At 39.1% G+C, this 13,180-nt stretch overlaps 1 protein-coding gene across 4 annotated transcripts in view; it reads left to right on the top strand.

The window, feature by feature from the left end:
• Nucleotides 1-13,180, top strand: part of CLCN5 (chloride channel, voltage-sensitive 5) — a 160,040-nt gene that overhangs the window by 125,398 nt on the left and 21,462 nt on the right. For 2 of the 4 annotated variants that reach the window (XM_011991346.1, XM_011991347.1), the window contains exons 5-7: nt 5,266-5,417; nt 7,905-8,004; nt 11,210-11,397. In XM_011991346.1, coding sequence (XP_011846736.1) covers nt 5,266-5,417; nt 7,905-8,004; nt 11,210-11,397 — 440 coding nt within the window. Of the gene's footprint in view, nt 1-2,945; nt 3,147-4,882; nt 5,132-5,265; nt 5,418-7,904; nt 8,005-11,209; nt 11,398-13,180 lie in introns of those variants that run through there. The other 2 variants (XM_011991350.1, XM_011991349.1) reach the window with 2 other exon arrangements.

Genomic DNA, 13,180 nt, shown 5'->3' with positions numbered 1-13,180 from the left:
AACTCACCTAAGTACCCCAACCTGACACGTGGGCTCATTGTTTAATTTTACTCTGCCTTCCTTGGCAGCATATTTACACGCCAGAAACTTAGCTCTTAATGCATTGTGTTTTGAAAAACCTTTTGCATTTCATTACTTTGCGCATCATTAGTTGATGGGTAGATCATTTCTGCTGCCATTCTTGACAGTTAAATTTTAAAATTTTTTTTTTTTTTTTTTTTTTTTTTTTTTTTTTTTTTGAGACGGAGTCTCGCTCTGTCACCCAGGCTGGAGTGCAGTGGCCAGATCTCAACTCGCTGCAAGCTCCGCCTCCCGGGTTCACGCCATTCTCCTGCCTCAGCCTCCCGAGTAGCTGGGACTACAGGCGCCCGCCACCACGCCTGGCTAGTTTTTTTGTATTTTTTAGTAGAGACGGGGTTTCACCATTTTAGCCAGGATGGTCTCGATATCCTGACCTCGTGATCCGCCCATCTCGGCCTCCCAAAGTGCTGGGATTACAGGCTTGAGCCACCGCGCCCGGCCTATTTTTTTCTACTAAGTTTTAAAAATGCTAAGAAAAGAAACCAGCTAGATGTGGAATATGACCAACGACTTAAGCTGTTTGTCATCAAGTCAGCTGTAGATATCTTGATGAAAGTGTGAGAACAAGTTAAACCTTTTCATTGATGAAACCTAAAATAGTAGCAATGGCTGTCATCATCATCATTATTATACATTTTAAAATATATTGTTTTTCCTATTCTAAAAAGTAGGATGAATATTTTTAAATTCACAGTCTGCACTTGTGTCAGTTAACCATTTAGAGGTCTTCATGTGCTAAAAGTTTTCAAAATATTGCGCAGGGGCCACTGGCATTGTAAAAATTGGGAAATAGTCTGGTCAGATCAGTGTTTCAGAAAGTATTCTGCTTATCTCAAAATATTCTATTATTGCATTTTTATCATAGGATGCATCAAAAATTGGTAAGAATTTCTTTATCTGATTTTCACAATAATATCAATTGACCTACACTGAGCAGTCTGTATAATGAACACACACTAAAGATGGCAAATTTGCCAGAGAAAGCATGGAGGGTAGAAAAGAATAAAAGAAATAAAGCATGTCAAACTCTGATACTGGTGCCTTATTTCTTAATCTAAATTGTAATTAAATCTTATTTTATTTAGTATGAGGACTGAATCATAACCACCAGCCCTCTAGTGCTCAAAGGAAGTAACTGTACATGGATTAAAAAAAAAAAGTGCCTCCCTTGGAAGTGCTGATAAAGCATTTGAGAAACACATGAACTTTCATTAAAAGTTAATAACATGGCACCAGCCATACAATCCATAGAACTATACATTTTTATGTATCAAAAAAGATAGTATCTTTGCTGAATTAACTGCTAAATACTATAGCTGCTAAAGTGTAAAATAATCTAACAGATAATGTAAATCATACTAGATAATACAAGTGAATTCTGTAGTGGTCTTCAGATACTGTTACAGGTAAAATTGTGTTTACAAATGAGCAACTTGGAAGGAGGCTTTAGAGGTTGGGCACATTACCCTCTTTGAGTGAGATAGACATACTTTTCTGAAAGTTTAATCAAATAAGACAGTCACAGTTGGGCCACAAATGGTTTTTGTTTTAAGAAGCAATGTAGCTCATGGCCACTTAATACAGTCAGTTGCCACTTCATTTTCAATCCTTCTCCTTAATTAATGCTAGATTAGTTCATCAAGTGGGTGAGATAATGTAACAATGATGAACTGAAAGCATACAGGTCCCATGCAATGCCTCACATTTCACAAAGTTTTATTGTATTAACATTTCAGGGCATATCGAACCTTAAGAATTGATGCGAGTAATACCATTTCAAAGCTCTACACATAGGGTCTAATTATTACAGCACACTGTGACTGGGTTAATATTTAACAGTGGCTGTCCTTCACGTTCCCTTAGGGAATCCTCCCAATTTAGGGAGTTGGGAGATAGCAGTTTTATTCTTCTTTACTGAACTGGCCTTATTGTGCAATTAATTAAGACCTGCTTTAAAATAGCCTTCACAACCCTTTAAAACCATGGAAACATCATAGTGAATTTATTTTCAGGCTAAAATAGCTACTTTCATCCAGGTTGGATTAATGAGTATCAGAGTTGTCGTTGCTTTCTGGGTAGAGCATTACTACTCAGAAACAACTCATTTTCTTGACTATACTCTGGGTTTTCAAAGTGATGAGGTGCTGTTAAAGAACCGACTTTGTATAGTAAGTTCACATGCAGTTCAGTTTTTCACATTTTTCTTTAATTATGACTTGTACATGAAGCATAAAACATGTGTACAGTTTAAAGAATAATTATTAAGTGAACGCTCAGATAAACCACCTCCCAGATCAAGAAAAATGACCAGCATTCCAGAAGCCCTGCCCTTGCCATGTGCCCCTCCCACACGGCAGTCCTCTACTCTGGATAGCTTCTGTCTTTACTTTTGCCATTTCCTTGCTTCTGTTTGAAATGTAATCACTTACATTTGTATTCTAAAATGATATAACTTGCTTGTCTGTTTTTGAACTTAGAGGCATAGAATCGTAATGAATGTTATGTGCATTTTTGTGTCTGGTATCTTTCACTCAGCATTAGGTTTGTGAGACTTTACCCACGTTATTGCTATCCAGTGTATTTTTAAAAAAGCCTTTTTTATATTTGCTTTTCTCCCTTTTATACTTAGGACCCCTGTAACTCTAAATTCTTTTGGGTATTTCTACTTTGCCTTCTTGGACTTTCTGCTAAATGAAGATTAAGACTTGTCTGGACCCCGGTTTCCTGAGCTGACCCGACTGCCACCAGTTTGATGGCATTTGTTTAGATGAGACTACATCTTTAAGGCTTCTGTGCCTGGTTAAAAATCTTCCTTTCTCCCAGGCTGGTCCAAAGGTCTGGTCACGTGACTCCAGCAGTGACATCACATTCTGACCGCCAGGGAACACTGGTAGTTCTTTAGGTGGCGTTTGTTGCTGTGAAAGGCAGAGAATGCAGCAAGTGCCCTTCTAAAGCACTTCAGACTGGGGCTTCTTTTGTAACAGCTCCCCAACCTAAATGACCAAATGCGGGCTGCCAAGGTTATTTCTTCCTTGAGGCAGAAAAAAAGAAAACTGTGATTGAAGGTAAGCAGACTTGAGCCCGACCAAGGACTGAAGCATGCCCCCCGGGAGCAGGGGGTCTGGAGAATCGCACACAGTCTGTTGTAGGATTCTAATCACTGCCTGCTCTTTGAGAGGGGCCTGACAATTGCGTTTCTAAGGAAACCGGACTACAAAGGAGGAGGATGCGGTGCTCATGTTACCTAGTGATGTAATAGGATTCTTTCTTTCCTGCTAGAAGCTGTTGCAGATCTTCATTTTGCCTTAATATCCTTAAAGGTAGGGGCCTCATTTGATAGTGTAACATTAGATAGCTATCAGATGATTTTTAAAATCAGTTTCACAAAATCCTGTTTTTCCCCTTCTGAAAGGAAAACTCTTAAACCAGAGCAAATTCAACTGGAGCATTAACCTGCCTTAAAAAGTAAATATCTGGTTGTTTGGTGTCCTGTGTTCATGTCAGCATGGGACTTGAGAATTAAAACAGCTTGCCCTCCCCCACCTCCACACATACATACTTTATCCTCCTTCTGCGCTCATTTCCTAGCTGGCTTTTTCCCTCTAAGCTCTCAAGAAACACACCAGCTTTCATCTTTATCGGTATGACACTGACATGATAGGAAATGCTGGGCTGGTGATTCAGCAGCCAACCATTTTACAGTCAGGTACGAATGAAGATATGGAAAGGACTTTGGTTTGGGGTTTTAAGATTAACTTGCTCACCTTTTCCACTCCACCCCCACCCCACCCCCACCCTACAGATGATTTGGACTCTGCAGAGTTTTTTCTTTCAAATATACACCTTGCCTGTGAAAGGCGTGCTGACTTAAGTATTCAGAAGACTTACAATTGGTCAACCAATTGTAAGTACAGCTTGGGGTGTTCCTTCAAACTTTCCCCATAAGAGTGCTAAAGTTGTCTGTTTGGAGTTTACAGTGAAGATGGGGATGCAGATGGGAGGAGAGGGAGTCAGTTCAGGCCCACCTGGGCCTCCTCTGCAGAGGGATTCATTACCAAACAGTCTGGAGGAAGCCTTGTCCCTGCCAAGGTTGGTGCTGCAAATGTGAGCTTTGGCTGGGTGAATTAAATGATGACATTACTCTGCACTTTTCCCCAGTGTGCATTTGCATAGATTCCTCAGTACTGTTTTGTATTTTGTGTTTAATAGCAAAATCTTATTCCATCAGATGATGTTGCTGAAATATTTTGTCAAGTTTAAGCCTTGTGTGAGTATAGCTTGTGAGTTTAAAACTTTCTCCCCCATTCCCACCGTTCATCAAACAAATTTTGGTTCCGCTGATATTTACTGATTCTTGGATATGTGCTAGACACCGTAGAGAAGGGAATGATGAATCAGATATCGGGCTACCAGCAAAGAGCTTCTAGTCTAGAAAGGAAGATAAAGCATGCACAGAAGTAATTGTAGTAAAAGTACCCAAAGCAAAGTAGATAAGGGACTATGGTGGGTGGGCAGGTGGATATGTTTCTTCCAGTTGAAGGATCAGAGAGGGACATTTAATCACTGAATCATGCACTGTTCTTTAAATCTCTGCTTGTAAATCTTAGACTGTGCTGACATACTTAGAGTTCCTACAAGCCTGTTACGTCAGAGATCAAGTCTTATACCTATTGAAGGGAAATTTGTACATTCCAGCGAACTTAACTTGTGAAGAGGCCCACATGCTTTATTTGGAGTCCCCAGTCAGGCAAAAACCACTTCATAGGATTGAATTATTACCTTATAAATGTAAAATGGTTCTTGATGTGATATGGCTGCAAGTGCCTTTGACCCTTTTCTCTCCCTTCCATAAACTGAAATACCTAAGCTGCTCCAACCTCCTTTTTGTCTTTTGTTTCATAAATCCTTTCCCATTGCGCATCAACTCCTGTTGTTTCTCTCTTTGTACTGTCACTCTCATCTGTCGCTTTCCATTCACACTGCCTTTAGCCACTCATCATTTTGTGCCTACACCACAGAAATCTCTGAATGTAATGGATGTTCCTACCAGGTGACTGTATTTCTTTATCAACCCCAACTGTAGTCATCTGATAGTTTAAGGGCCTGCCTTTTGGAACCAAAAAGAACGTGTTAAAAATGTTAAGAGTTTCTGAAGTACTAATGTCTGTTTCTTGTTCAATACAGAGGACAAATCATACAATGGTGGAGGAATAGGTTATTCAAATAGGATCATGGACTTCTTGGAGGAGCCAATCCCTGGTGTAGGGACCTATGATGATTTCAATACAATTGACTGGGTGCGAGAGAAGTCTCGAGACCGGGATAGGCACCGAGAGGTAAGACAAAAGACGACACTTGGGTAAGTGTTAGGAAATACAGGGGAAGAAATTGAAGATACATATTCTTTCTATTCTTTCCTTTCTTCAGCCCTGGATGTGACTGAATCTGGTTTCTGTTGGCAATATAGGGTTTCATTTTTAAATTTGTTTTTAAAGACAACTTGCACATAATATTTTAAATTACACTTTAAGTTCTAGGTACATGTGCACAACGTGCAGGTTTGTTACATATGTATACATGTGCCATGTTGGTGCTTACACATAATTTTTATCCTAAATTTTAAAAATTGTATTTAATGATTTATCTTCCTATAGTAAATAGTTGAAAAGGATCCTTACAGCAAAAAGGGATATAGATGCCTCTGAAGAGAGGTGAAAACAAACTTGGAGGAAGGTGGCAAAATAAATGTCAAAGATCTGCCTTTCCCATCTCATCTCTCTTTTATGGTTTTTTCCTTAATGCAGGATATTCATAACAAAGAAAAGTAAATGATTTTCTGTTAAAGGAATAAAAGAAAAAAATCTCAGAGCCCTAGTGTTTACTGAGTTTACAAAGTAAACTCCTTGTGATTATTGCTCTTGTGCAACCATAAAACCAAAGTAAACTTATGCTTTCAACTCCAACAAAACCACAAGACCAGTTAAATTCAAATTGGGGACATTAACTTAATGTGATAGGTAATAGATGGTACGTAAGTACCATCTATGGTACCTGCTATGGTACATAAGTACCTGCTATGGCACAGGTTCTTTTGAATTTAGCAAGAGGATTTCCCCACTTCTCTCTTTTTGAAGTACTGTGAAAACTTCTCAGAGAGACCTGCCAAGGTCATTTGCCTTTAACTTGTTGCTGTGTATCATTTAAATTAGGGAATCACAATTTCTGGTTTGTAGAAGGACCACATGGAGAGCTTATTAAAAAAAATAGGTGTCCAACCCCAGAGATTCTCAGTAGGTGGTTCTCTGGTGAGTCACTTCTTCAACCCACAATAGATATTATTATTTTTTTTTCTTTCTTACTATTTCTGCTTGGACTCCAGATTTGAAATGTGATTTTTTAAGGTGCCCCATTCTCTCCCAAGTTCATGATTTCCTCCTCTTAGAACCAAGCAAATGTCTTGAGTAGTCAGATGGAGATTGCTTTTCATTCTTAAGCCTTTCCAGCTCCTGACTGGTTTTCTCACGACCACCTGAACCCAGGAGTCAGGTTGTCCCAAGTATAGGTTTTGAGAAATTCCTTCTTAATCCTTGGATATCTGGTGATTCTACTGAGTTTTCTTGCCACAACTCGAAAAGTTGATCACTATAAAGCATTTCATGTTTTTCATAAGATTTCTGCCATTTGGGAACATATACACATATTCTTTTTATCGTTATGTATCAATTCATCAGGCAGGCTTTAGAATTTCTGCCATCTGTAATTTACCAGTTTGTCATCAGTTGCATATTCAACATATTATCCAGATTATGAGAGTCACCTGTGATATGACAAGTGCACACTTCCTTTTATATTAATGGTTGCATCTGAGGCAAATTATGCCAATTAGTAATCCAAAACCAGTTAAATTGTGTTTTTCAAATAGTCCAAGGGAGCTTTTTTTTTTTTTTTTTTTGCATTAACTGTTCATTATCAGAAGGGAAACAGTGTCACAGGGAAAAATGTAACTGTTCCTTTCCAGTACTGAAATTGGAAACTTAGAGTCACAGGTCAAAACTATTTTAAAAAATGCTTTTGAAATTTTCAGAATAATTGTTTGTGACGTTACTGTAGATAAGGTGGGGTAACTAAGTTGCCATTTCAAAGATAAGAAATAGAGGTACAGAGAAAGGGGAGGTACCAGTGACAAAACTGTCAGAATGTTGATTTTTAAAATGTAGGCCCTGAAAGATTAAATTGTTAAGTCTGGGACTTAAAAGATAAAACTTTCTGCACCTCCTGATAGCCTTGATGTTACCAGCAGGTTTTTGATACATTGTTGCTATCACTTAGTATCTGTGACCACTGTACAATTAGAGGTTTGTGCGATTAAGTCTGGGAATTTGCCTGACCTGAACCACAGCCCCCAGGTATTAAGCCTCAATTTGTACTTTTATCACTCAAATAAGCCTGTGTTTGTTTATTATTTGAAAAACATTGAAACTATTTGCTGTGAGTCAAGAGATTGTCCTTGGAATATCTGATGTCCAGGACAGAAAGATACCACTGCAATAAGCAAAACAAGTTGATGCTGTAAGAAATGAGCAGCTTGGGCGGAAGCTCTGAATAAGGGATTTGCGGGCATTACAATACTGTAGATGAAGGTGGGGTTTCAGTAAACCTCAAAAGTTGTTAGTGAAACTGGTTGAGCTAAAGATTATGTGAAAAGTAGCTCTAAATTGGTCTCTATTCTCCAGTGATTTGTCTTTGTGTTTCTTTGTTGAACAGTTTTTAAGTGAAAAAAGGGTGTGTGTAGAGTGTACCAATGTTTTCTCATTTTCCCCTAGATTACCAATAAAAGCAAAGAGTCAACATGGGCCTTAATTCACAGTGTGAGTGATGCTTTTTCCGGCTGGTTGTTGATGCTCCTTATTGGGCTTTTATCAGGTATGGTAAACTGTTAGTTTTCAAAACAAATCTCCTAAAATTGTGGTATGTCTCTCCCGTAAGTCCTGAGCTGAGTCAGGTACTGTGTTTTCCTATTTTTCTAGCTTAAATGAATTGCTGGTGAACCTTGTAGAAGCTCAATGTCCCCATCTGTAAAGGGTACTAATACCTGCATTTCTTACCTTAAATAAATGAGGAAATGCATTTAAATGTATTTTGTACACTATAAAATACTGTATCCATTTTAAGGTGATGTTAGCCCTTTGGTGCTTGTTTTGAGGAAGAGCCCTTCTGTTGGAGACAGTTTTTTTTTTTTTTTTTTTTTCTTAAATATATACTGCATGGGTTTTAGGAGATAAGATGTGGAAGAGGACTTCCTGAGACATTTTGTGGGTGTTTCTTAAACATCTACTCTCTCATTTGGTGATGCAGAAAAGCATGTAAGAGATGGCTCATACTCCCAAGAAGCTTATGATCTCATTCTTTCATAGCGGCTGGGGGTGGAATGGTGCCACCTTGCCCTATAAACTCCATCAATCTCCCCTGCCACTCCAAATAATATACAGTCTCACTAAAAATGGTATAGTTGCTGTACAAATACAGCTTTCAACCAAGTTCCCAAGAAGGTTTCTCACCCAGTGGAGGAAGCAGAGGGCCAAGGACACTAGGTAGAGATGGTAAGAGGTGTGTCCTTATGGCATTAAAGGATAGGGCCTAGGCAAATCTGTAATCTTGAGCTGAAAGAGAAGTTAGGTGGAAACCTGGAGGTGGAAGGTATACAGTGGTAGTTAACATCAAGTAGATGCTCTAGTTTTAGGCTGCCTGGATTTGAATCCAAGCCCCACCACTTGATAGTTTTGTGGCTTTGAGCAAGTTTCTTAACCCCTGGAAGCCTTAGTTTACTGCTCTGTAAAATGGTGATAATCAAAGTCCCTATGTTAGAAGTTTGCTGTGAGGATTAAATGAGATATAGCACATAATAGCACTTATTAAGCACAGCAGCCAGTTGTTAATGTTGCTGCCGCTGCCGTTACCAAGAGAGAATAATTCATGAGCCATGAAGTAGAACGTGACTGTAGCAAATGAGGAATGGCTTATCTATAGCTGGGTTTTCAAAAATTGTGTAGGGCAGGGATTGGCAAACTTATGCTGTAAAGAAGCCAGATAGTAAATATTTTAGGATTTGTGGGTCAAGTGTTCTCTGTAGCACCCACTCCATTCTGCTGATGTGGCATGAAAGCAGCCATAGACCATAGGTAAACAAACAAGCCTAGCTGTGACCAGAAAAACTTTATTTGCAAAAATAGGAGATAGGCAGGATTTGGCCCTTGGGCTATAGTTTGCCAACCCATGGCCTGGGGTGTTAACTCTGCCCCTTCTGGCTCTTACAGGAGAGAGAACATGGTCTGGCTGTTTGGAGCTGCCTAATAATAGACTGGGTGGTCTGTAATGCTAAGTATTGCAGAGAGGCCGAGGAGAAGGAAGATGGCTGAGAAAAGATTATATCACCTAGCAGTTAGGAACACAGCAGTTGCCTTGAAAAACCATCTCAGAAAAATATTAGGAGCTAAATCTATTCGGTTGGTGCAAAAGTAATTGCATTACTTTTAATGGCAAAAACCGCAATTGCTTTTGCACCAACCTAATAGATTTCAAGAGAAGGCAACCACTGTAGAAGTTTTGGTAGTCATAGGAGAGAGAGGAAAGGTAAAGGCTTGAAATGACAACAAGGACAAGGGACAGCATTTTATTCTTCAGGGTAGGGGAAACCTAATAAAATTTGTAACCAGAGAAGAAAATACTGACTCTGGGGAGGAGGAGAGGTAGAAGGAGAAGACAGGATTGAGGGTACCAGTGTTAGGTGAAATAAGACATGCACACATGAAACAACCAGAGAATAAGCCAAACTGTATAACATCATGGTAATTTTCTGAATCCAGGCAGTAAGAGTTAGAAGGCAGAGAAGATTGTGGACCGGAGTGGCCAAGAGTAGGTGTCAAACAATGTGTTAGATTTGACTAGATTCTTCAAATATGTAAATAGCCTGTGTTAACACTTTTAGCACCTACCAAAACATACACATGACATGGCCTCCCGCCTGTTGGAATGTAGGCATAATATCCTCAAACTTTTAATGTATTTCTTGTCACTAGGTGGTCAGTGAATATTTTTCTTTCCCTTGTACACACAGGGTATTTTGTTTTTAAGCATTGGAGAGCAACAATAGAAGCAGTGTGTCTGAATGCTGGAACAGTCTGGGAATTCAGAGACTGTGAATTTTATGATGGCTTTACTGTTTCCCTAAAGCATGATTCTGGGCCATTTAATTTCTTTATGCTAGAGTTTCTTCATCTGGATGACAGAAATGATGAGAAGGCCAGAATCTAAAGTACTATAACTGTCTTAACCCTATCAGTCTATTAGCCACAGTGCATAAGACCCCAGTTCACGATTCCGTTTCCTCATCATTTTCTTTGGTGAATGTTCTGTGTATAATACTGTTTGCTCTTTCTCAGTAAGAAAACTTCAGGATGTTCATGTCTTAGGTTCAGGAGGCTTCAACATGTCTATAGCTTCATCTCACCTTCCATGCACATCACAGTTTGTGCTTTGATAAATTCAGCTCCTTTAGCCTAGAATGCCTTCCTGCCATTGCTCAAATTCCCTTGTCCATGGAGCACAATCCTGCTATCAGGGCTTAGCCCTTCTCCCCATAATCTTCGTCAGCTCTCCTCTCTAAGCAATCTCAAATAAACATCACAGAATATTCCTCAATGTTGGGCAATTCACATTTTCTGAATCTTGTATATATATATATAGGTGAGAATAAAAGAATCTTTAATAAACTTGACTCTTTATGGATCAGTATTCATAAAGTTGAAGTCAAAATAGTGTTTTTGTCTTCTTAGTTCAGCTTAAAGACAGGCCCACTAGCCCCTTGCTCCCACTCACCCATTTTGCTTCCCCTAAGTCCCTTCTATATAGAAATTCTACAGATGGCAATGTTTAGTGCAGAGATAATAAGTGAAAATCAAGCAAACACACAATGAGAAAGAGGTTACAGGTGGAATGGGGAAGTATGTGCTCATCTGTTGCTTTGATTCCTTTCCCCTCATTTTCTCTGACAAAGCTTATTCTGAGGACCAAAGAACAGTTTCTGAGATTCAGTTTAACTTTGGCCTTTCCCTCCCTCCCCACAAATCAGGTTCATTAGCTGGTTTGATAGACATCTCTGCTCATTGGATGACAGACTTAAAAGAAGGTATATGCACAGGGGGATTCTGGTTTAACCATGAACATTGTTGCTGGAACTCTGATCATGTCACCTTTGAAGAGAGAGACAAATGTCCAGAGTGGAATAGTTGGTCCCAGCTTATCATCAGCACAGATGAGGTAACGTGTAGTGATGTTTTATGAGCCATTGACTTTTATTCTTACATTTATTTTGTTTCTTATACTGTGCTCACAGCAATTGCGGAATCTTCCTTTATTTTCCTTTCCACAGAAAGGGGAACCAGTACCAGCTGCCTTTCTCTGTGGTTTAAGTGCAGCTCTATTTCCATCTCTGCTGATGTGTGGAGTCATTTGACGCTTATGTTTAAAATGGTTTTTTGTTAGCTTTAATAAGCCTGGTGTTTCTTCTTTGGTACTAGTACATAGTGTGACTGAATTTCTCTTTTTTTCTAATTATTTCAAAAGAAGTGTCAGAGGCAGCCAACAGGTGAGCTATAATTTCTAATGAAGGATGGAGTGGGTTAAAAATGTGTTTATGCATATAGATACAAAAAGTGATTTTCCCTGAGCATTACATTAGAACATTGAAAAAAGTACAATGCATTCCATGTCAAAATAACAGAAACCCAGGAATAAAATTGCCTATCATCCCATTTTGTGATCAAATCAATATTTTAATTTGTCCTTGTCTTCTAGCACTTTTTTTTTTTTCTTGAGACAGGATCTTTCCCTGTCACCCAGGCTGGAGTACAGTGACACGACCATAGCTCACCGCTATAGCCTCGACCTCCTAGCCGCAAGCAATGCTCCCACCAATCCTCCTCAGGAGTAGCTGGGACTAAAGGCGTACACCAACACACCTAGATTATTTACTTACTTATTTATTTATTTATTTTGTAAAAATGGAGTCTTACTGTGTTGCCTAGGCTGGTCTCTAACTCTTTGGCTCAAGTGACCCTCCTGCCTTGGCCTTCCAGAATGCTGAGATTACAGGCATGAGCCACTGTGCTTGGCCTAGCATACGTTTTTTGATGCTAAGGTAACTTTGCTTATTTTTCAGTTCCTTACCTTTCTTATACCACTCAGTTATATGTTTGATCTCTCCCACTGAAAACAAAAGCACACAAAGCAAAAAAACTCTCAGCTCCCAATTCCACCCTGACATCACCAACAAAGACAGGTACCATCTTAGTTCACTACTCATCTATTTTGTTAGTGAGGGAAACAAGACTAGGATGTATATTTGTACTTTTAAACATTTATATTACCCACCTTGGTCTACAAACAATTTGAGGTGGCATGTGCACACACATACAGAAATACAAACAGTCCAGGGAAAAGGAGGATAGGAAAAGAATAAAGATAGAAATAGGAGTGTTTATATACATATATGACTATGCATATTGGCTTAGGTAAAGGGTTCAATAAAAGGGATAGATACATGCTGTATGTTTGAGAGGGTTTAGGTCTATGCTTCTCAAACTAGGGTAAGGTCAGCATGACAGAAGGTAGGTGAAACCATAGGACAAACGTTATTTGCCTTCCTAGAGCATTACTTTTTCCTGAATATTTGGCATTTTTTTCAAAAATTATGTGTAAATAATCATTTAAAATGGAATGCAAAATGTCATACTTGTTAAGAAAAAAAAAAAAAATCTTTCAGCTGTGCTCCCGGGTACCCTGTCCCATACTCTGATGCCTTTGTTTACTCTCTCCTAGATTAGGAGAACTTAGGTAGAAAAGTTTGAGAAGTCCTGCGACTTAGGGTGAGAGAGAGAGAGAGAGAGAGAGAGTATTTCCCTTGCTTTTGGGGGAATTCTTTTATTTTAAACATAATTGGCCAGGCATGGTGGTCTATAATCCCAGCACTTTGGGAGGCCGAGGTGGGTGGATCACCTGAGGTCAAGAGTTTGAGACCAGCCTAGCCAACATGGTGAAACCC

Source organism: Mandrillus leucophaeus, unplaced genomic scaffold (genome assembly GCF_000951045.1).
Source record: "Mandrillus leucophaeus isolate KB7577 unplaced genomic scaffold, Mleu.le_1.0 Scaffold395, whole genome shotgun sequence".
Classification (NCBI taxonomy): Eukaryota; Metazoa; Chordata; class Mammalia; order Primates; family Cercopithecidae; genus Mandrillus; species Mandrillus leucophaeus.
The sequence above is the reverse complement of the archived record's forward strand: the minus strand, read 5'-3'. Positions and strand labels throughout refer to the sequence as shown.